This window comes from Peromyscus eremicus, chromosome 8a (assembly GCF_949786415.1).
Source record: "Peromyscus eremicus chromosome 8a, PerEre_H2_v1, whole genome shotgun sequence".
Classification (NCBI taxonomy): Eukaryota; Metazoa; Chordata; class Mammalia; order Rodentia; family Cricetidae; genus Peromyscus; species Peromyscus eremicus.
In genome coordinates this window covers 61,840,700-61,865,780 of record NC_081423.1, presented here as the reverse complement: position 1 = coordinate 61,865,780, position 25,081 = coordinate 61,840,700, and the positions used below count along the sequence as shown (strand labels likewise).

General features: G+C 40.7%; 1 protein-coding gene across 1 annotated transcript in view; it reads left to right on the top strand.

Annotated features, from left to right (window-relative positions):
• The window catches only part of Nlk (nemo like kinase), a 131,138-nt gene continuing 106,057 nt past the window's right edge, over nucleotides 1–25,081 (top strand). Inside the window, exon 1 of the mRNA XM_059271297.1 lies at nucleotides 1–1,753. Within this exon, the coding sequence (XP_059127280.1) occupies nucleotides 1,296–1,753 (458 nt within the window). The 5' untranslated portion in view covers nucleotides 1–1,295. The remainder of the gene's footprint in view (nucleotides 1,754–25,081) is intronic.

Genomic DNA, 25,081 nt, shown 5'->3' with positions numbered 1-25,081 from the left:
TCTGAAGCTTCCGGCCAGAGATTGGAGGCGGACGCGGACAGGTGGGCGTGGATTGGCCAGGGCAGCCGGTCAATGTGAGGCGGGGGCGGGGCCTCGGCGGCTGGTTGCGCGTGTCCGCCGCTGGCTCCGCTCTATCCGGCTTTGCTAGGGGAGGTGAGTCCGGCCGCGGCGGCACCGGCGGCTGAGGAGGCGGCGGCTGAAGAGAAAGCGGCCACGGCGGCTGTGGAGAAAGCGACCGTGGGCACGGAAGCCGGGTGGGGGGGAGGGGGGGAGACGGAGCAGCCTTGAGCCCTGCAGGGGCCGTCGCGCGGGGGACCCACCCGCTCTCCCCCCCAACCCTCCTCAGCACAAGCAGCCGGCGGCGGCGGGGGCAGGAGTCAGCCTGCTTCCGATCGTCCCCCGCCCGCTTCCCGGGGCTCCTATTCTTTGGCCCCGGGACCCTAACCTCCTCCCGGGGCGGTTCCCTGTGTCTGGGCGTCCGAGTGCTGCCCACCGCTCTTTCATACCCTCCCTGCACCTCCTTCCCTTCACTTTTGCCGGGGTTCTCTCTGTCCTCTTCTGTCCTGCCTGTCGCCTCCTCGCCTCACTCTCTTCTTCCAACCTCCTTCCCTGGCTCATTCTGCCCAGTAAAGTTTGGTACACCCCCCCCCCCCCCCAAATCAGGTCAACCAGACTAGGAGTAGGGGGAGATGTAGCAAGGCCTGAGAATTCGAGGGGGGGGAAACTGGAAGCTGGTTTCCCTGACAATTTCCCCACGTCTTTTTGACTTAGAGTGGTTGGAATTTTTTTTTTTTAAATTGTGTTTTTGAGGAGGTGGGAGGTGTTTAGAAAAGGATGTGGGAATGGAAGGGGTAGATGAGTCAACCCTCTTACAAGATTCCAAGGGTGGTGTGTTCCCAGATCCTTTTCGTGTGTGGAGTTCAGGGGGTCGGGAGGTTTGGCCTTTATTCCCACATTCAAAGTTGGAACCTCCCCCCCATTAAGAATGGAGTTTTAGTATCCACTTGTGGCAGGAATCCTGGGGGGAAGGGGCCCTTTTTCCTTTTTCTTTTCCTTTTCTCCCCCTTATTTTATGTTATTAACTTTTATTTTGTCAACCCATACCCTTCCACACACTCTTACCCAAAAATCAAACACCCAAGATCCTCTAACTTCTTTGGATTGACTGATGAAGACATAAAGCCAGTTACGCTCTATGTTTTTTTGAGGTGGAGTGAGTGGTTTCTTCATTTTTTTTAAATGGCCAAATGACAGCTTGACCCAGTTTGCTTTCCAATCAAAGGGCATTTTTTTGAATGTCTCTTTGTGGCGCAAGAGCCAACGCAAAAATGATGGCGGCTTACAATGGCGGTACATCTGCAGCAGCGGCAGGTCACCACCACCACCATCACCACCACCTTCCACACCTTCCTCCTCCTCACCTTCACCACCACCACCACCCTCAGCACCACCTTCATCCGGGGTCGGCTGCTGCTGTACACCCCGTACAACAGCATACGTCTTCGGCAGCCGCGGCCGCCGCAGCAGCAGCTGCGGCCGCAGCCATGTTAAACCCTGGGCAACAACAGCCATATTTCCCATCACCGGCACCGGGTCAGGCTCCTGGACCAGCTGCAGCAGCCCCAGCTCAGGTACAGGCTGCTGCAGCTGCTACAGTTAAGGCGCATCATCATCAGCACTCGCATCATCCACAGCAGCAGCTGGACATTGAGCCGGATAGACCTATTGGATATGGAGCCTTTGGTGTTGTCTGGTGAGTATCGAAAACACAACTCCACATGGTTCTCACTCGGCAATCCGTGATTCATGGTTTACTTCATCTTGACCGAAGTTGAGCAAGCTTCTCAACTCAGCTTGAGGAACCACCGTCCTTGGTGACGAGGCCTGATGAATTGGCTCTCTAGGCCTGTACTTTTTTGAGTCATGGCAAATGGTAGGGCAGCACTTTCTCCTGAGTGACACAAGTGTGTAGACTATTAAACTTGTCTGTTAAGAACCTCAGTGAGCTACTGAGTGTGAGGTCAGTAGGTGAATGTGTTAAATACTCCTACAAAGACCTTGGTCATCTCTCGTGTGTGGTAGTTTTGATTGGCTGCTCAGTTACAGCAGGTGTCAACAGCTGACTCTCCCAACTTGATTTCTTTCTAATAGTCCCCAGCAGAATATACTTAGCGTCATCAACTTTCTTGCCCACTGACTGTGTCTTTTCATACCTTACTTTCTGATCTTGGCCTGGGGAAGAAAGGTAGGTTTCATTGTTGAACCAGTTAAAAATCGTCGCTTGAGTGGTTTATTTTAAACGGGAAAGCTGAAGTTGGGAAGTATGTAGCTTAGCCTTCTGATAAGAATGCATTAAATATAGCATCACACACGAGTAGCACAAATGAGGTTAGTAGACTGGAGCTGTGCAGTGGCCCACATTTGTTGTCATGTGGTGTCACTGACTCGTAGGTGCTCTTATCCCCTGGCCAGTTGTTCCGGTAGGAAGTGTCCCTTTAACAAATGAAACTCTATTACTTTTGCTAGTAGTCAGATGTTGAAAAGTCTAAAGATTGGTCAGATGTAACATCTTTATGTATTTGCCCTTCTTAGGAAGATTGGTGAAACAGAATGAACTGAGGGTTGTTATTTTTTTTCCCCCTTCCAAGAATTAAGAATTTCAGTGTAGAGAGATGATTTCATATTTTCAGTGTGTGCAAACAGATTTTTACTGTCCAGCAAAGTCCCCATCACAAAAAAGAACTCTTTGAAAGTAACCTGTAAATAATTGCTTTTTGTCTTTGTTTTTAAGGCTAAAGTTGATTCAGCTAGGTATGATTTACATAATAGCTAGCTATCTTCATATTTCAGAATTTATAGTCTTGGCACCGAAGTGAGCTGATTCCTAATTCTTCTTTTAAAATGAAGAAAACAAGAGTCCAGTTTTTCTCAGCTAGCCTGCAAGGAGGTTATTGCTGCATTCTTGCTTCTCCGGGGACTGTGGGATTCCTAGTGGGAAAGAGTGTAGGCCATAATGGTTCCTTTTCAGTCCCTCTGTTCAGGGACCTGCCTGTTCCTGCTTTCCTCTTTCTCTTCCATTGCACCCCCCCCCAGGGACTTCACTATGAACTTCCATTCCTTGCCTAACCCTTGAGGATTTCCAAACTGTGGGGGATGGGAGGAGAGCAGGGGAAAATTGGTTCCTTGCTTCAACTTTTGTCATCATTTTATAGACTTCGAGTATCTGGATTTTTTAGATGTGGTTGCGTCAGTGCTGAAAACTAGGAATACAAAAAGGGAAACGATTTTTAGTATTTATGAGTAGAGAAGGTTGTTCATACCTTTCTGTCAAAAGGTCGTGCGACTTTTAGAACTTCAGGTTTGTGGCAAGAGTAAAGAAAACTAAGAGAGTACTCCAGCATCTCATCTGGCACACGTTGTGGTAGTGGGTGTTAGGAATCACTCATATCTGAAAATCCACAAGTGCTTGGTGGGAATGCATTCTAGAGATTCATAGACTGTCCCTTGCACCATGAACTTGACATATGCTTCTGACACCATTTTTGTGGTTTTGTGTTTGCCTTCCCTTACTGAATACACTGTAAGTTCCTTGAGGCTAAGAACTATGTAACAAAGTACTTTTTTGTAACTTTTGGAGACAAAAATCTCAATACTGGCCTGGAACTCAACTATATAGACTGCTGGCCCTCGTTGGGTCTGATCTCGCTGCCTGAGTGCTGGAGTTGCAGAGGTGCCGGACTATGTTTAGTCTAGAACAGTGGTTCTCAATCTTAATGCTGCCACCCTTAATACACTTCCTCAAGTTGTAGTGACCCCTAACCATAAAATTAGTTTTGTTGTTACTTCATAACTGTAATTTGCTACTGTTATGAATCCTAATAAATATCTGTGTTTTCCAATGGTCTTAGGCAACCCCTGTGAAAGGATCCTTCCATCTGCAAAGGGCTTGCAACCCACATGTTGAGAACCACAGGTCTAGAAGTCTTTTTGTTTTTGTTTTTTTCTCTAGCACCTTGGACGGTGCTGCGGCACCTTACTGCTTTTTTGATTTACTGACTTCTTTGTTGGTTGGTTGATTGATCTACTGACTTCTTTGTTTTGGCGTAAACAATAGGCATTTATTTCTCTCAGTTCTGGAGGCTGGAAATCCAAGATCTAGGTGACAGCGGGTTTGGGTCGTTCTGAGGCTTCTCTCCTTGGTTGCCGATGGCTGCCATCTTGCTGTGTCCTCGAATGCTCAAAAATATATATATATTTTTTTATCCAAATGTTTTTTTTTGATCTGTCTTCATTTCACAGTCAGTTTTTCCTAGTTCTTGCAGGAATGTTTTTATCAGCTGTTTTAGGTGAAATACAATTTAGTTTGAAAAAGGGGAAGAGTACCAGGTGTGTGTTTTTAGTATGCAAATGCTTTTCTATTTTTATATTTACATATTGATGACTTGCTATCTGAATTGCTTATTTGGAATTTAACTGCTGTGTGACCTAAGATTGCTAAAACTAGAGATTTGATAACCAAGCCAGAATGAATTGCCAGTAGTGTGCTGAAATTCCAGGTATTGGTGAGGTTTTTCACCGTTTAACCTACTAAAACAGGCTTTTTCTTTTTTAATTTAAAAAGTTTTTTTTTTCACCTGAAACAATTATTTCCTAAAAATAATTAATCAGAACCTAAATGATGCATCATTAGAAGGATATTCTTAAGTCGATACTCTATGTGTAATTGTCTGGGTATCATAAGATTCACTTAGATTCAAACAGTTATTTTTTAAAATATTTTTCTGGCATAGCTTATGACAGGGAATTATATCTGCCCATTTCTTTTTATGGACATGCACTTTGGGGTACTAACTAATGGCCAAAAAGGTGAATATAATTTTGAGGGATACTAGTCTTCAGTGCAGCCAGGGAGAAATATTCATAGAAATGTTGCGGTATTTTACCATTCAGATTTATTACTGAACAATTTAGTGTACCTGACTTGATTTATCTTTCTGCTGAATTTTACTGGTAGAATAATGTATCAGTCTTGGACAGTTGTGTAAAAATAGTGAGTTACCCATTGGCTTGCTGGTAAAGATGGTGCTTTGACAGTTCAATTAAGGTTTCATTAACAACTGTCTGCGGTGTTTTATCTCAAAGGAAGGGTTCCAGCTTACCTGGTAATGTGATCAGGGGTAGCTTGAGATACATTCATTGCCAATGATAGATGTTGCTCATTTGCTTTTAAAACATCATATATAATTTGACCTGCGTTATCAAATGTCAGGACTTCTGGGTGCCCATACGGACATTTTCATAATACAGAAACAAAACACAAACAGTAATTTCTGTCATTTGGTGAAGATAATATGAATGTATCCCCTTTTCTGTAGTTCACCTTTGCTAGAGAAAAATACCGAGCTTTAAAAATGTGACAACTTTGGAACAAAGTGCTTCAGGGTCTTATGAAGTGTATAGTTTAAAGAATTGGAGTAAGCTGACCACATGAGAGCAGTTTGAGGACTACTAAAGCCCAGGCGGTTTTGACACTGTCAACATAATATATAGATTGGATTAATGCTACATGCTTCCTTGATAAAAGTGAGTCCAAGAAAAGCCTCTACTTTATAAAATTAATGTTTTAGCTTTTGATTTGTCTGATTAATTAAAAGATCAAAGATCCTTGGATTCATCCAGTCTGTTGTCTTTGTACTTCAAATAAAGTTGGGAAGCTTTGAATGTTTTTATTTTAATACCTTTAGCAAGTTACTTTTATCTGTATTTCAAAACTTCAGCATCACTGTGGTGACAGTGACTTATCACTAAGCTTTGTGATGTTGATAATTTTTACTCTTTCAGTCCCTCATCTGTGAAATGGGGATCATAGTGCTTATGTCAGAATCAGTACTAGGGTTAAATGAGGTGATTGTTATAAACCAATATATCTAGTATACAGTAAGTCCTCAGTGGATGCTATTGTAGTTATTGCTGGCTTCAAAAAAAAAAAAGACAAAATGCTGTTGTTAATGTGCAGGAAGAGTCTTCCTAGGTTGTCAAATTTACCATATATCAACGTGCAAATTATTTTAGGAGGCATGACTTTAACTACTATAGAGTGGCCTCCTCAGTTGTATTCATGTGGAGGAGATAAAGAAGTTTGAATTCAGAGCCAAGGAGAAAATACTCTTGTGCTCTCTCAATCAGAGAACAACAAAACAGAGCTAGCATGGGTGTAGTATGGCGAGTGTTCTAGTTATCATCTGTGCCGTTGGAGAAACTATTGTGGATTTACATACTGAGAAGTAACAAGTGAAGGATGTCATCACTGTTTAAGTTGCTGTAGCGGAAATTCACCTGTGTTTAGATGAAAAGTAAATTTCCTGTGAGGTGGGGGAAGTGTGTGTGATTAAATGAAAAATTATTCAGTGTAAATTTTCATGCATGACAGAGATTTCTAACTTGTTCATCTTGTGAAAATTAGAGGTGTATTTTCTGTGGTCCTCTTACTCTGTAAATAAGAAATTTGATGTTGGAAAAAATGGGGAATGCTTTTGGGATGTTTGGAGAAAATCCTGGATTTAGTTCAGAAAGAGTGGTAGTATACTAAAAGTGTGTTTTGCTGTTAATTGTTTTCCAGGTTAAGAATCTGTGGTATAGAGAAGTTTCTCTTCTATCAGCCAAGATTAACATTACTGGGTTCTGGGGGGTCTGCTTTGTGCAAAGAGCTTTGAAGACTCAGAGCCTGCACCATAAAAAGGAAATGGTAGCTCTTCTAGACATAACAGAGCATCCGTGTGAAACCAGCAGTGTGGAAATCTATATTGTTAATTTCAACTACAAATAAACATATCTTTAGAAACTGCAGGTTCTTGATCATAAACAAGAGTTAGAGGATAAAAGTTACACAGTATAATATTACTGTATTTCTTGGTGATTGAGAGCCTTTAGTCTGTAACATTCAAAATGATTTTAGATTTTAACTCTGAAGATTATCCATATTATGTTTTAAAAAACCACAGTATAACAAAGAGTAAGCTTGTTTTATTACTGGAGATTAATTTCATGAAATACTACTAAATATCAACTTAGAAAAAAAAGTTTTGGTTTTTTTTTTTTTTTTTCCTTTGAGACAGGGTTTCTCTGTGTAGCCGTGGCCCCTGGAACTTACTCTGTAGACCAGACTGGCCTCGAACTCACAGAGATCCACCTGCCTTTACCTTCTGAGTGCTGGGATTAAAGGTGTACATTACCATCACCTCCTAGCAAAAAGACTTTTTATTTTTTTAATTGAAAAATGAAAAGTACATTTCAAAAAACATTACCTTTCAGACCATCTTAAGCAGCAGTATCTCTAAATTAAATGACTTCTTAGACATTAGTCAGTTTGGGGGATGGTACAGTCCCCCCTTCCGTTTGCTATGCCAGAGGAAGGTATTTGTCAAATGAATTAACTGGGTATATGTGTGAATATAGATTTCAGGGCTTTTTTTCCTGCAAAATATGACATCTGAAGATCAAAGTTATTCTTTGATGTAAAATGACCTCTACTAGCACACTGGAATGTTTTCCTTTATGACTTAGACTTGTCCAAGTTTTTAATTGGCTTCCATGGTATAATAGAGTGGCAAGTAGCTGTTTTATTATATTTTAAAAACTTTTAAAAAAAAAATCAGGTTTATAGTTGGGTGGTGGTAGCGCATGCCTTTATTCCAGCACTTGGCGCCTTTAATCCCAGCACTTGGGAGGCAGAGGCAGGTGGATCTCTGTGATTTTGAGGCCAGCCTGGTCTACAGAGTGAGTTCTAGGATAGCCAAGGCTAGAAAAATCAGGTTTATTGATATATTAGCAATTCAGAGATCAACTTCATATATTGTTTGTTGCCTTAATATGCTGATTTACTTTATTTGATGGAAATTGTCAAGGCCAAAGTAATTTCTTCCAACTGTCATTTAACCAGTAAATGGAATGAAGCTGCTTTGTAGATTATGTTTGGTTTTAGTTACTATTCCCTGTGCATCCATGCCACTCCAGTGAATTATTTGTTAACTGGGCTATCTAATGCACATCAGCAGTGATTTCCTAACCAAAATAGCTTGTCACTTTGATCCTGTTGTAGCTTAGGGGTAACAGAGAGTGCCTGAGGCATCAGTTATAGTGTACTCAATGAACATGTGACAAGTCATGATAGATTTCATTGGTAGTTCAGAGGTGCCTAGGCAAGAAATATTAGCAAAAATTCTAGCACTCTGAAACTATAAAAAGATGACTTCTAAGGAACAACTATGCCAAGAGTGAACTTTTAACAGTTCACTGTTAAAATGGTGTGAGTGGGAGTAGTGTATACAGGGATGTCTGACATGGATAGTGATGTGTTCTTACACCTAGGTTCACATCTGTATTTTGAATTAGTTTGGCTAACTCTGCTGTCAGACAGTGAAAGTTTTTGGTACTTGGGGCTCACTAGTCCGTGTATTTTTGTTGTTAGCTTGCTATGGACTGGCACTCTTAAGAGACAGTAAGTAAGGGTGTTTAGTTCTGTGGCTGATTTTGGAAGCCTCTTTCAAGTTGCTTCTGTCATTTCTGTTTGTGGTGTATTGTACTGAGTTACACGGAACTATCTTGTCTTCTAAGGGTTATGATCTTGTCTTGAAGGAGTTTATAGTCACTAAGTAATTTGAAAAATAATGTTCTTACTCTCAGGTAGTTCACAAAGCCTTAGTGAAAACTGAAACTAGTTAGGAAGATGAGCATGATGTCTCAACCTCTTGTCTGTAATCCCAGCACTCAGAAGGCTGAGGCAAGAGGAATGCTGTAAGTTCAAGGCTAGTTTGGACCACATAATGAGTTCCAAGCTACCTTGGGCTCAGAATAAGACCTTATCTTAAAACAAACAAACAAACAAACAAACAAACAAACAAAAAACCCTGAAAATTCAACAAAACAAAACTCTGTCACAACAACTTAAACAGTGCAGTATTTTCACTTCTGATAATACCTGTGTATTATTGTGTGTATGTTAACTGTTTACTAGTCACTGTGCTAGGTGATAAGAATTAAAGATTTAGTCTTCCTGTGGGAGAGAGAGTTGTAAATGAATAGTTATAATTCAGTGCTATAAATGCAGCAAGCTAGGTGGTCCCTGGATATTATTGAGAGCATAGAGAAGGGATTCTTGTGGAAGGTGTGCTGTTTCCTAGAATAGGTAAACTATTCATGGAAGAAACCTGCTTGTTGGCAAATGGGCAGTTTCTTCATGTAAATTCGTGTTGTGTTTTATGATAGTAGGTGCATGGGCCCAGAGGAAGAAGCCACTTGGTTGTAGAGAGTGTTGCACGGGGGGTGGTAGGGGATGCAAGCTAGAGCTAGACCAAAAAGGGCTTGGGATGTCATGCTGAAGTGAGGTTGTTGATGTGGCAGGGTGAAAGGGCAAGAATCTTAATCTTTTTAGGAAGAAAGTACCGTATATACATACAAGGTATCTATAGTATTAGAACTTCACAAGGGGAATGATTAGAGGAAATTAAAAAAAATATTTTTGTGCTTGCTGTGTCTGTGAGTGCGCACATATGTGTGCCAGATGTTGATGCTGGGTGTCTTCTTGTATCTTGTATCTTCCTTTATCTTCACTTTATCCTTTTGGAGACTGGGTCTCTCACTGAACCTAGACTGGCTGGCCAGCAAGCCCCAAAGATCCTCCTGTTTATGCTTCCACTGCGCTGGGATTACAGGCCCATGCCACTGCCCTGATTAAACTGAGTTCTCGGGATCTCGAACTCATGGCAAACACTTTACCAGCTGAAGCAGCCCCTCCCTCCCCTTGTAGGGGGAGTGAGAATAAAAAAGAGGCGGAAACCCTGTAAATGACAGCTATTGAAAGTTTTTAAGTAAGAGAATGATGGATTAGATTTAATTCTTTGAATGTTTAAATTAAAAGATAGAGTTGCTAAGGACTGTCTGAGCCTTAGGGAATATTCTGCTGTGGTGGAAGAAGTTGCTGGAGGCCAGGCTAAAGCTCAGTCAGATGGGAAATGTGTTCACCATGAATGACAGCCCTGTGTGGTAGAGGCTGTTAGGAGAATAGGGGTGATCTTGGTTCACATTAAAAGTCAAGGAAAATTAGCATGAAGAAAAGGCCATTGCATTTATCAAGAAGATAGATCATTGATGGCTTTTGAAAGAATGGTTGCATCTGATTTTCTCCCTCTAATTGTATGTGTGTGTGAGAGAGAGAGATATTTGTGCGCGCGCGCGCGCGCACACACACACACACACACACACACACACACACACACACACACACACACACACTGAGAATTGAACTCAGGTCCTCTGGAAGAGCAGTCTGTGCTCTTAACCTGTGAGCCATCTCTCCAGCCCCAGATTTTAAATGTTTTAAATCTCAGCAGCACTTTACTGTTACTAACATTTTTTTTTTTTAGATCCTGAGTTTGTGTTTGTAAGTTTAATAAACTAGAAAACTTGTTGTTTATTGTGTACCGATACTGTTTTCTTTGGGAGAAGTTTATTTATCATAGAATACTAAACTAAGCTTGCTAGAAGGCAAGCTAGATTCTGGTTCTGACTTGGCTATCAACAGTCCTGAGACTCTGGTAAAGTTATTAAAAGTCTCTGAACCTTGGTTTCCTTGCTTATAAAAATCCTCTGTTTTCTATGAGTCTTATAAAATGACATTAATATGTGAAAGACATAATGACATTATTTGTGGGCAAGTAAAATCTTCTAGTGACTACACAGCAATTTTCTTCAGGACAGGTAACTACTGAAATGTTTAAAGGTAAGTATTACAAAAGTATAAAGGAAGAATGAGGGCCGGGATGAAGCTCAGTTGGTCTGGTCCCTGCTTAGCATGCACAAAGCCACATAAAATCAGGCAATGTGATAAACTCCTGTGATTCCAGCATTTGGGAGGTAGAAGCAGGAGGATTATCCTCAAATACATATATAGTTGGAGGTTGGAGGCCAGCCTGAGATATGTGAGACTCTGTCTGGGGTGTGTGTGTGTGTGTATAAGATAAATGTCACCATGTCCAACTTTGAGATCAGATTTTTTAAAAGTTGTAAAAAAAAAGATTTATATGTATGAGTGTTTGCCTTCATGTATGTATGTATATATGTATGTACATCACATGTGTGCCTGGTTTGGAGAAATAAGGGGGTCAGATTCCCTGAAATTGGAATTAAACATGGTTGTGATGTGTGCTGGGAACTGAACCTGGGTCCTCTGTAAGTGCAACAAGTACTCTTTGTGTTGTTTTTGTTTTGTTGTTTGTTTTGAGACAGGGTTTCTTTGTGTTGCTCTAGTTGTCTTGGAACCCTGTAGACCAGGCTGGTCTTGAACTCCCGAGATCTACTTGCCTTTTCCTTTCTGAGTGCTAGGCTTAAAGGTGTGTGCCACCACAGCCTGGCTGTAACAAGTGCTCTTAACCATTGAGCTGTTGAGATCAGATTTTAAATACTCAGTTGTTCAAGAGAATATTTTAAACATTCAGTTGTTCTCCCCCTCCTGTTACTGATTGATTGATGAGAATTATTCATGTTCAATTGTGGAGAAAAGCCTGCCTCTTTGGGCAGTTAGAAGCTACTATTTTCCTGGGTGTGAAACATCTTTTAGTGTTTTAGATTTCCTCTCTTGGGGCCAGTGAGATAGCTCAGTGGGTAAAAAAGCATTTGCTGTGTGATTCTGAAGAGCAGAGTTCAGTACCCAGAACTCACAAGTTGTCTTCTGGCTTCCACAGGCCTGCCATGGCACATGCATGATGCGCTTGCACCCGTGTCCCCCAACATAATAACAATAACAATGATAAAATAGTTTCTCCCTCTCCCTACTTTCTTTTTTCCTCCCTTTCTCTTCTACTAGACATTAAACCCACCAGCCTTTTAAAAAATATTTGTTTTATTTATTTATTTATTTTTTATTTTATTTTTTTTTAAAAGATTTATTTATTTATTATGTATACAGTGTTCTGCCTACGTGCATGCTTGCAGGCCAGAAGAGGGCACCAGATCTCATTACGGATGGTTGTGAGCCACCATATGGTTGCTAGGAATTGAACTCAGGACCTCTGGAAGAACAGCCAGTGCTCTTAACCACTGAGCCATCTCTCCAGCCACCTATTTGTTTTATTTTTAATTATGTGTGTGTGGGTATGTACGTACTAGTTAGGATTATAGGGAGCTGTGAGCTGCCCAACATGCTGATAATTGAACTCAGGTCCTCTTCAAGAGCAGCAGGAGGTGCTCTTAACCCCTAAGCCATCTCTCCAGCCCTATACCACCAGCCTTTTATATTTGATTGGTTTCTTAAATATTTGGAATGACCTTTTCTTATTAATAATTTTTTTCTTGAGACAGGGTCTCACCATTGTCTCCTAGGCTGGCTTAAAACTTCTCGTGCCCCATCTTAGCCTCCCTGCTACTAGGACTCATTTTTTAATTTGCTTTTTGCATACTGGGAAATGAACCTTGGGACTTGTCCATACTAATTGAATTTTACCACTGAGCTATGTACATCCTGAGCCCTACTTATACATTTATTTCTGAGACAAGGTCTGAACTCACTGCAGCATCCTCCTGCTTCAAGCTTCCAAGTAGTTAGGTTTATAGGCTTTTCAACATCAGGCCCTGCTCAGGTTTTTTTGTTTGTTTGTTTTGTTTTGTTTTCTCAAGACAGGGTTTCTCTGTGTAACAGTCCTAGCTGTCCTGGAACCAGGCTGTCCTAGAACTCACAGAGATCCGCCTGCCGAGCGCTGAGATTAAAGGCGTGCGCCACCACTGCCTGGCTGTTTAAGTTTTAAATAAAACCTAATAAGAAATATTTGTTGTTGTTGTTGTTTGTTTTTGTTTTGGGTGTATCATCAAGTAAGATGACTGGGCAATAGCGTGTGTTTACATTACTTTATAAGTTAAGTTCTGAAATTGGGTAAGGGACTTACTAATTTGCAGATAGACTTCCCAGAAAATGACCATTGACCCAGCTTTAAGGTTGCTGCAGGGAGAGACTGTGACTTCCTATAGTGGTTTTGCAAGGGAAGGAGCTTTCATGGATGCACCCAGCAAAGCATAGTGCTGCCCAGAAGGAAAATTATGAATGTGGTTTTATGTGCTCTAGACATGAGGGTGGGGGGCGGGGGAGGCAAAAGAAACAGGTGGAATTGTTTTTAGTAATATGTTTTATGTAACTTATTATATTGAACATACTGTCATTTCTATTAAAATTACTAATGATATATTTTATGCTTTTCATACTAAGGCTACAAAAATCCACTTGCTTAGAGCACATCTCAGTTTGGACTAGGCACTTTTAGAATAGGTTTTTAATAGCCACATGTTCTGTCTGCCTCATTGACCAACACAGTTCTAGTCTTTGGCCGCTCCTCGATTTATCCACACGTCTGTACCAGTCCCTGTGAATGGAGATAAGATGTTAAAGATAACTATTTAAAAAGTTTAAAGGAAGAATAAAGCCTGGGGATGCAGTTCAGTTTGTGGAGTGCTTGTCTAGCAAGGACAAAGCCCAGGTTCTATCTTAGCCTCACATAAAATTAGAGCAATCTGGCTCACACCTTCCTGGCAGTCAGCTGTAAGAGGAAGAGCTGACTCCCAGCAGTGAATTTGGGAAGGGCAGTCAGTCATCAGTGACTAAGGTAACACACTCATCTAATTTATGTCAGACTTAGACGAACTAGAATCATGTTCTTTGCAGAGGAATTGTCTTGTCTGTCCTGCGTTACTTGGGGGGTTACTTGTCCTTTGTTTTGAAGCTTTCTAAAGTAGCAGAAGGTAAAATTGGTACCCAGTCCTTGCCATGTTTGCTTCCCGTCAACTAGAGCAGATATCTCACTTGAGTCCTTCTTTTCTTAGTGTTGTAGTTTATTATCTAGATGAGGTTCTCAGTTTTGTCTTCAACTCAAGTAATGTAAAACTCAGTGGTGTCAGACAGCTGACTCCTTACTGGGGAATAAACAACACAAGCTTCTGCTTATCTGTTCCTTGACCTAAAATTCTTGCTTTGAGCTACAGAGAAAGGTGAAGTGAGGCATTTGAACAAATAGATAAAATTAGTCATTTGACCTAGATTGCAGCTTTCCCCCCTTTCTGTCTGCATGGATAAAAATCATCCTCCAATTTACATAAGCAGGTGATTTTTTTCTTACATGCTAATTTTCTTAATGTACCATAGCAGAGAGCTATAGAATTGCAAATTGTGTAAGTAAATTGAACTAAAGCAGGTGACTTTATTTCACTGTATCATCTCACCTGTACAGAAGCACCCAAAGGGTGCAGTTACCAAGTGCTTGTCTGGAAAGCCGGAAGTCAACCAAGTTAACCGCGAGCTGCTGCAAAGGCTTTCATCCCACCCTTTCTTTCCTTTCCTCTCTTCTCAAGTTATTTTTATTTCCATAAGACTGGACACTTAGTAATATAAATGTGGGGGAAATTTGAGCATATTAAAGTAATCTAGAAGCTAAATAATTAATAAGCATGTGGATATTATGCAGATATAGGTGTGTTTGCATTGGGCTTTAATAATAATGTGAGAACTTTTAACTGCTTAATTGGTTGGCATTTGTATTTGTTTTCCCAGGCTCTTTACATTATAGTAACTGGGATTGTGAATTGAGTTGAGTGTGTACTATAGCCACAGTTGGAAGTAAAAATTGATGCGATATTTTAAAGTTAATGATGATGTGATTAGAACATTTCAATAAAATAGAAATTTTAGAAAAGTATGTCAGTTGGCTTTAGGGACTGTTTCCAAGAAATCGTGAGGAGAGATATATCAATCAGTAAAGCATCTTTATTAAAATATTCCAGCGTTAAAGTTACTAAAGAATGCCATTCAGTTCCTTTCATGTTTTAGTTGTGCTTGTGTCTGTGTGCATGTATTTTTTAACAGTGCTGGATACAGGGTCACACGTGTGCTTGGCAAATGTTCTACCTCTGAGCTACAGGTCCACCCTGGCATATATGGAGACTACATTATACTCTCTGTACCTTTGAATCAATGACTTGGAAATGAATCATAATTTAAATGAGTGAAAGTTCAGCGAGGCTCCCCCTACATACTTTCTCCCGAGTTTAGGAAAAGTAGAAGAGCTTGTAGAACAAAAGTCAAGAGCAAATGGAGGGCAGCATTTAAATATAGAGGGACAGTGGCAGTGTGGCTTAGAAGCTAGTGTCTGCCCTCTGATTAAGTCCTGGTTCTGTCCGTCACTGAATGTGGGCACATTATTTTCTCTGTACCCCATGGTCTTCATGCATTAAATACCGTGTGTGGTGGCAGTAGGTCGCTGAGGAATGCTTAGTACAGTGTCATGTTAGCTGTCACTGTCAACTTTAGTTGTGTACGAATGTTTGCTTGCATGTATGTTTGTACACCCTGTGTGTCCCTGGTGCCTGAGGAAGCCAGAAGGTGTTGGATCTCCTGGAACTGGAGTTATAGGTGGTTGTGAACCACCATGTGGGTGCTAGAAAACGAACCGGGATTCTCTGGAAGAGCAGCCAGTGCTCTCAACCATTGAGACATCTTTCCATCCTCTCTTTATTTTTTTGAAAAACTGTAAGCCTCAGAAAAATTTAAGAATTACTCAGTCATCTATCTAGATCATCGTTTATTGACTTTCGATTTAGCTGGGTTGAGGCAGTTTCTGCAGAAATGGCTGAGATTGAGTTTTGATTTAATTTGCACTTAAAATTTAAGAAATTTCTGGTCACCACATCAACTTACTGTTACGGAGTAAGTTTGACAAGCTTTCCACTAGAGAAGGCTCTTGGAGTTCGAAAGCTTGTGACTCTTCTCACACTTAGCATGAAATCCAGTGCAGATCACATGTAGAGCAGAAATACCTCACTCTGCAAGGGTGTTCCTTCTTGTGGAAGTAAGAGAGCATTCTCAAAATATGGGCCCTAAGATCAGGTTTCACAGTGTTGGGATAGAGGACATGATCTAGACTGTTGTGTGGTCAAAGCTAAATTTTAACTTACCATAGTTTTTAAAATTTTAAAGTAAATTGCCCTAATACAGCCCCACGAGCTGCTGCTGAAGTGATTTGTGTCACCCAACTCACTGCTCTGTATTTTTCCACACCAAATAATTCCTTTGTTAAACTCATTTTCAGTAAACAAACCATTGTTTCCCAAAGGGTAATGATTATCTCTCTATATAGTACAAAGCCCGAAGAAATAACTTTTCCAGTCTAAAACATTAGTTAATGATTAGGAGTGACTGAAGTCGTCATTCTGTAGGTTAAACTACAACTGTGTGTATGAAAGGGCAGCTGCTGTGTCAGCTCTAGGCCACATGATATCCTAGCTTTACCAGAAATGAGCTGACAGCAAGACTTGAACCATGAAATCTCTTGGTTTAGTTATCAAAGGAGTTTTCTGTCGTCAGCACAGTTATACTATTAACACAGAGTTTCGTAAATGCCTAGAAGAAGGTGGTTGGAGTTGAAATCAAAGTGACTCTGAGAGGCCACAGTTACTGGTTTACTTGATGTAGTTGGTATCAGTATCTGCAGATAAATACTTCTAAAGTCCCTCAACAGGAAAGACAAAAATAGGGACACTAGACTGTTTAACTGGGGTAGCTGGTTATAGTATGTTAGCTATCTCTGTAGGTGGATATGCTTTAAATAACTAGGTTTTAGGTGGGGGTGTGGTGGCTCTTGCCTGTAATCCCTGTGCAGAGGAGGCTAAAGTGAGCAGACTGCTTCAAGTTCAAGGCCAGCCTGTGCTACAGAGTAAGATGCTGTTGATTTAGAAAACCCAAACCCACACACACCACACACAAAACAAAAACCAAAAAACAAACAAACCAAAAAACAAAACTCTGAGAATGTAGTTTTCTTTTCTTTTTCAATGCTAATGAAAACTAAACACTTATAATCACCATAGCACATTGTCTTCCCCACGGATCCCCTGAAAGGGACCTGTGACAGTGGCTCAGACCTTTTCACTTCCTCAGAGCAGAGTGCTTATTGTTTGTTCTTTAGTTGAAAGTTTCTAACACAAGCCGCTATGGGGTGGTGGTTCTCAAAAACAAGTGCTGTCACATATTTTAGGGTCCCTACTTCCTCATGCAATGAAGGAGTTCTGTGAGAGGACACTTTTAATGGTGCTTAGACAGCCCCTGTGGTGGTGGTTTTTGTCTTTTTAAAGTAAGAGCCCTAATCGAAAAATAGCATAGGGTAAACCAACTATATTTTCAAAAATAACCCTTTATTTTGAAGAGGAAGTCTCTTCCCTTACTTATGTTTTCTGTGATCTACGTAAAGAATATCTTGGGTTGTTAGGGAGAATAGCAAGGACCTCAATGCAGTGCTGAATCTCATGGTAGAAAATTGAAACTGTTCAAAGTCACGTCTAACATCAAAAGCACGCCTAAAGCACTCTGATGCTAGCACAGGAAGAGTTTAATTCTGAGCTTGTTTTTCTTATTTCCTTGTTTCTGTGTTATGAATTTAGGGATAAATGGTGGCCTAGTGCTGCTTAGCACCTTAGACAGACAGGTGTGTGCTTAGGAGAGTCTCAAAGCTGGAGCAGCCCTGCTTGTCCTCAGCAGACACATGACTTGCACATACTTCCTCCCAGTCTGTGGCTTCTTTCTTATTCTTCTGAGGCTTTATTTCAAGAGGACTTTGACTGAGGTATAACTTATTTACAGAATTCAGTGAACTCTTACACAGTTGTGTAAATGTCACGACATCCAGTTTGTAGAACAGTTCTGTTAATATCCCACCAAAATACCTTAAACTGTATTGTTTACTTTTGCTTATTTGGAGGCTTTATATAAATTATGAAGATTAAGTTTACTTTATTTCAAGTGGCTTAAAGGAAAGTATAAATAGAATGTGTGGAACTTAATAATTTTTTTGTTCTTTTTCTAATTAACAAAGGTAATAAAGAATTGAAATGGGTTTGCTTTATTCTGTGTCAACATTTTAATGAATCTTTGAGGAAATGAATATTGAAGGTTTATATAGAATCTGTGTGGTGGGTAAATGCCCTTGCCACACAAGCCTGGCAGCCTGAGTTTGATCCACTGGCACTCACAGTAGAAAGAGAACTGCCACCCAAAAGTTGTCCTCTGACCACTACACATGCCTATGAATACATTCATATCACAGTAATACATTTTTAAATTATGAAAACAGAAAAAAGAAAGGGATCTAAGTGCTTCGTAGCATGAGTACTCTGTTTATTTAAGCTCCACAAGCTAGGGGAGAGGCTGAACTGGGCCAAAGGTGTGTCTTTTAGAGCCAAGTGTGCCGGCCCACTCCTGAAATCCCAACACTTTAGAGCTGAGGCCTGAGAACCGTGAGCTTGACGTTAGCCTGGGCTATCTCAAAATAATGTCAGTGGACAAAAATTCTCTTTTGAGGCATACCTATGATTTTTCTTCTCTAGCTTTGTGGTGTCCACCACTGCATAGTATTTGCATATTTTTCACCACATAAAACTTTTTTTTTTTTAATTAAACTTGAACTTTTTCTCCTTGAGCCTCCTAGGCAATCAGCTCATGAAGGTAAAGCTTCATCTGTCTTTCCCTTCCTTCCAACTGCTGCCAGAAGCTCATTGAATGGACCATGAACATAAACTTAATACTTTATGTGAAGCGTTTGGCCACAGAGGTTGCTCTTGATGCTTGGGGTGAAGAATGGAAGAATTGTGTGGCCTGAATGGGTGATGGAAACAACAGTTTTCCTGTGAAACAATGTGTCTTGATGCATGACTAGGTGCACCTACTGTTGAGTAAGAGACAGTCCTGGAATAGACCAAGGAGACCTGGAGGGAGAGAGCGCACAAAGAAATCTGGTGTCTCATAGTAGATGCCAACCTGAGCAATCTCAACTTGACTGTTACTAAAAAGGAGAGAGAGAGTATTCCTGTATTTACAGATAACTACTATGCTTCTTCATCTGTGACTGTGCTGGCTAGTTTTATGTCAACTTGACCGAAGCTAGAGTTACCTGAAAGGAGGGAACTTCAATCGAGAAAAATGTCTCCTGCTGTAGAAAAAAAGGACCTGCTGTAGGGCGTTTTCTTTCTTTTTTAGATTTATTTATTATGTATACAATGTTCTGCCTGCATTCTTGCCTGCAGGCCAGAAGAGGGCACCAGATCTCATTACAGGTGGCTGTGAGTCACCATGTGGGTGCTGGGAATTGAACTCAGGACCTCTGGAAGAACAAACAGTGCTCTTAACCGCTGAGCCATCTCTCCAGCCCTAGGCTTTTTCTTTTTCTTTTTTTTTTTTTTCCCGAGACAGGGTTTCTCTGTGTAGCTTTGAGCCTTTCCTGGATCTCACTGTGTAGACCAGGCTGGCCTCGAACTCACAAAGATCCGCCTGCCTCTGCCTCCCGAGTGCTGGGATTAAAGGCATGCGCCACCACCTCCCAGTTGCATTTTCTTAATTAGTGATTAATGGGGGAGGACAAAGCCCATTGTGGATGGTTTCACCCTTGGGTTGGTGGTCCTGGGCTCTATAAGAAAGGCTGAACTCTTCCATGGCCTCTGCATCAGCTCCTGCCTCAAAGTTCCTGCCCTCACTGCTTTTTATGATGAATTAATAGATGGAATAAATTTTTCCTTTCCAAGTTGCTTTTGGTGTTTCATTGTAGCAATAGTAACCCTAGCTAAGACAGTGAGAGAGCTTGCAGGACCTGCTGCTTGCAGTCTCCTAAGCGAAATGTCTAACCATCTATTGGCTACAGTGCCTTTAAAAGATAAGAAATTCAGAACCAAAGCACCCAAGACTCAGCCTCTCGTTAGTCTCTGTCCTATAATACAGACATGGTGTTTTGGTCGGAAGAAGCGACATGCTAGAAACAGTAATGAAGAGGCTGCAGAATACCCCAGATGTTTAGCCAAGGCAGTGGCGGAAGCCAAAGTTCAAGGAACAGAGTGCAAACAGACGTAGGCAGTCCTTACTGCCATCCTCTGCGTCCAACCTGAGTCCAGTCAAACGTAAGAATCCAGGAAAGATGAGATGGTCCAGCAGGTAAAAGCATTTGCTGCCAAACAAAGGATTAGACCTTAAAGAGTGGGGGGGAGGGGGGGGGGAGAACTGAGGCAGGGGAATCACTTGAGAGTTTTAGGCCAGCTTGGACTGTAATAGTGAGTTCAAGGCTAGCTTGGACTACAGAGTGAGATGGTGTCTCAAAAAATCAAAAAACAAAAAAACAAAAAACACCTGAAACTGAGTTTGGGAGAAATTTTATTTTAGGAAAATTGAGAATTGAGTAATCTTTGGATTAATTGATTTTAGAAATTACATTTAGTTATTTTGTGTGTATATATGAGTAACAGTGTGCATGTGGAGGTCAGAGGACAGTTTGCAGGCGTCAGTTTTCTTCCTCCTCCAGATGAGTTCCTGAGGTCCAGCTCAGGTCATAAGGTTTGTCAGCAGCTCCCTTAGCCAAATGAGCTGTCTCCCTGGCCCGACTGATTGATGGATGCAGTCTCACTATGTAGCCCTGGCTGGCCTGGAACCCACAGAGATCTGCCTGCCTCTGCCTCCAGAGTTAAAAGCATGCACCACCTTATTTTATTCTTTATTACATTTGTGTTAGGGGCGGGCTTATGCCATGGTGTACATCTGGAGGTCAAAGGACAACTTGCAGGACTTGACTCTCTTCTTCCTCCGTGTGGGGCCTGGGATTAAACTCAGGTAGTCAGGTGTGGTGGCAAACTACTTCAGCAGCTGAGCCATTTTGATGGCCCCAAACCTAGAATTTTGTATCTATGTGGTGCATAGATGCTAAGAAGACATGCTAAGAAAAATAATGAAAATGCTGTGGAATGTTTTAAACTTTTATCCAAGAAAAGCACAGGGAACAGGGTACAAACTGCCATAGTCAGTCCTTGCTGACATTTGTCCCCTAAAAAGTATTTGCTGGAATGACACCCTAAAGAGAAGATAATATTACGATCTAAAAGTCCTTCTGTGTTGCTTCTGTTAAATAAAGTTCCTAATTCCTGTCTCAGAAGAAGTTGTTTTAGAGTCAAACTTACACAAGTTTTACCCCTTTGTCCTCATAGAAGTTCACTTAGTAGTGTGGAACATCTCATCTTTCATTCTTGGGATTTTTATGACAAATGAGGATTAGCAGAAAGGAATTAGGACCAAATGAGAACCCTGAGAAATGTATGAATGAAATGGGAAAAGGGTGTTTACTTGCTTGTTGAAAAACAGCAAGCCAGAGAAAAGTTTGGGTAAAGTCATGCTTATGGAAAGCCCTACTAACATAAGAGGTCTATGTTTTTAGCCCTTTAAAAGCTTAAATAACTATGATTTCCGTTAAATGGTTCATGAATGTCCAAATTTAAGATGTCAGAAGCAAATTTTCAAACCCAGCTGTAGGAGTTTGTAACATTTTATCAATAATTTGGATAATAACAGAAAGCTTATCAGATTTATAGATCATTGGGAGCCAAGAAAGATGGCTATAAACATGGGAGATGACAGCTGTTCAGAGTGGTGTAAGAGTGACAGGCAGAAATTTAATGGAAGGACTTGTTTGAACTTGGTGTCATCTCTAAGTTGGGAGACAAATTTGTTTGAAGACCTGTGTACTACGTTTTGAAAGTTGAGGTAAACTGGGAATCTAATGTTGTACAGGGAAGGCGGACATGAAACAATTTACTTTTAAGTTCTTAAGTCTGTATAGACTCACATTCTGGTGCTTAGCTGGTGGTGTAATTTTTAGGTACATTGGCATTGCATCTCCAGTTTCCTTGTCTATCAAGTAGAGACTGATGGTATTTATCTCGGATTTTTGTGAAAATTCAGCATAATAATGATCATAAAATGCTACCATGTTTTATTCCTAGTAAACATCAAGACATTAGCTGTTTGTATTATTATGTATTAGCATATATCCTGAGTGATTGTGGTAACTAGTCTTGTGGATGAGGCCAGTAAGGCTTTCCTGGCACTGTTCCTATCTGGAAGAAACATAAGTACTTGAATATTTGTAAATAAATTGCAGTTAAAGTATGCATCCAGGGCTGGAGGTGGCTCAGTTGTGGAGTGTTTGCTTACTATATACATGGCACACAAAAGAATAAATATAGAGATATGCACAGGATGCTTTTGTGGAAAGACATGAATGATATACCCAGAGCTTCAGTTTCGGCAAATCTAAAAGGACACTTTCCCAGAATTATGTTGTACATAGTATCTTGGTAGTTATATGGTGACTTCTTTTCTTTTTAATTAGACTTGATTAAGGGAATTGACCCCCTACGGAAATTTTGATGATGAAAGGATGCAGGCACATCCAACCTTTTTATGTTGCAACATGACATTGTCATCTACAAAGTTTACTAGAGAACCTTTTAAGAGCACTTGTTGCTCTTCCATAAGGAATGACCCAGCACTCAAATCAGGTGGCTCACAACTACCTGCAACTCCAGTTCCCTCTATGGCCTCTTTGTGCAGGATACACATACATATGCCCCTCCCACAAACTTTAATTTCAGTGTTAATGTTTATGATTTTGTATTGAGCTACATTCATAGCTGATTTGGCATCTGTGGCCCACAGGCCACAGGTGGGGCACAGAAATTTTTTTTTTTTTTTGAGCCTATCCTGGAACTCACTCTGTAGATCAGGCTGGCCTCGAATTCACAGAGATCCACCTGCCTCTGCCTCCTGAGTGCTGGGATTAAAAGTGTGCGCCACCACTGCCTGGCCAGAAATTTAAAAAAAAAATTAAAATGTTGAAGAAATATTTGTACACTACACATCTGAAAGATCATTTATAAGTAGAATCATAAAGAGCACTCAAAATCTAGGACTGAGCTAGGAGTGTAGCTCAGTATCAGATAGACTGCCTAGCATGTGCAAGGCCATTGGGTAGATCCCAGCATTCCCCAAAGAGAAAACAATGTTAACGAAACAAACAAACCTGAAAAGTAGGCAAAGGCTTGAATAGAATTGCTTTGCCAAAAAAAGAGAAAATAATAGAAATATGGCTGAGAAGCACTTGAAAAGATGTTCAACATCTTCAGTCATCAGGGGAAGAAAAACCTGCAATGAGACAGTACTACATATCTGCTAAAGTAGCACTAGTTAAAGAGAAAAACCGTAGACATTACCAGATACTTACAAGGATGTGGAGCAGATCAAACTCATACTTTGCTGGGGATGGGGTGTGTGTGTGTAAAATTATAATCACCTTTGAAAACAGTTTGCCAGTTTCTTATAAACTTATATATGATGTGGCCATTACACCTCTAAATATTAACCCAAAAGAAATGAAATTCTCTGTCTATATTAGATGTATAAATATGAATGAATGTTCATCACAACTTTATTTGCAAAAGCCAAAATTAGCTGTGCACGGCAGTGCATATCTTTAATCCCAGCACTGAGGAGGCAGAGAGGCAGGTGGATCTCTGAGTTTGAGGTCAGCCTGCTCCCTAAAGTGGGTTCCAGGCCAGCTAGAGCTACACAAAGCTCAAACTAAATGTTGGTGAAGAGGTCTCAAGTTACAATGTACAAGTTCAGTGAAAAGAAACTGTTGGTGTTGATGCCTGCATGTAACAATGTAATGCAGATCATAAAGACTCAAGGCTAGATTGGGAACCTTTAACTGTTGGATAACCAGTGACCGGCCATTTGTTAGAGCAGTTTGAACTGTATGGCATGTGTGGAAGTGGCTGTATAGCCTCGTGTGTGAGGACAAGGAGGCTTTCCTGACAGAACACTTGAATGTTTGTAAATAAATGCAGCTATGACATATATACAGGACTGAGGCTACAACTGTTCTTTCCAGGAAAGTGACTGTAAAGGAAAAGAAAAGCTCAGTTGGCACTCTAGAAGATGAGGGTTGAATTGAGAGGTAAACCTTGGGCTGATTTGTAGGCTAAAGGGAAGTACCATAGAGAGGAAGAGGTTAAAAACTGAGGACCAAATGATACTGATAGAGAATATGAAAAGAGAATAGGATCCAGAGACAGGAAGCAGAGGAATGCTGAGTATATTGATAATAAGCTGGGTGAGGGTGGGACAGAAAGCTAGCCAGTCCTTGCATCCTTTGCTTTGTTTTCTCTGTAAGAGAGCCGCTGGCATCACTAGTAGACAGTGAGGAAAAAGGAGAGAGGTAGAGCTTCAAACAGCCGAGTGAGGAACCGGGAAAAGAAATAACTTGAGACTAGTGCTAAGACTTGTGAGAGAACTTTGGATGTGCTCTTTTCTGGGGAAGACTATTTCTCCCATTCTTAGCATTCTTTTATTGCCTGTAGTTCTTTGTGTAGGGTTGAGGCCTCCTGGGTGCCCCACCACTACTAATCTACATTAGCATGTCTTCTGTTGAGCTCATGTTAGGCAGATAATATTGGTGAGACTTTATAGGTATAGCTTCTCACATTCCTAGGAGCAGCCTCCCTGTCATCTGTCACTTAAAATCTTCCACTCCTCTTCAGCAGTGATCCCTGAGCCTTAGGTGTGGGAGGTGTATTGTAGATGTACCAGTTGACTGGATTCCACAACTCTGCATTTTGATTAGTTGTGGTTTTCTGTAACTGTTTCTGTCTGTTACAAAGAGAAAGTCCCCTAATGAGGGTGAGTACTGCACTTATCTGGCTAGACCCTGGAGAAGGATGTCTACACTGTGATTAAAAACTTTATTTCTCTTTTAATGTCTTTTAAAAGTCAGACATTTTAATTTTGGTGAAATCTAGTTAGTTTTTTCTTTCGCCTATCTTGCTTTTTGTGTTTTATCGTGAAACTCTTGGCTAACTCAGGGCATTCATGTTTATCTCATTTTCTACTAGAAGTTGTATGGTTTAATGGTTTATGTTTATGCATATTTTTCCTTTATAGGTTATATAGAGGTGTGATTTTAATTCTCTAAAATCATACTTACTTTCAAGTTATGATACAATTTTGTGTGATACAATTTTGTTGTAATGAGAATATATGGTCCATATGCTATCATTTTCTTCAAAATTGTTGAGATATAGCTTGTGGCCTTGTAAGAGATCAATTGTTACATTCTGTTGCCTTTGAAATGTTTATTTTCCATGTTGAGTTTAGTGTGGTAGTTTACATATGCCCATCTACTGATTG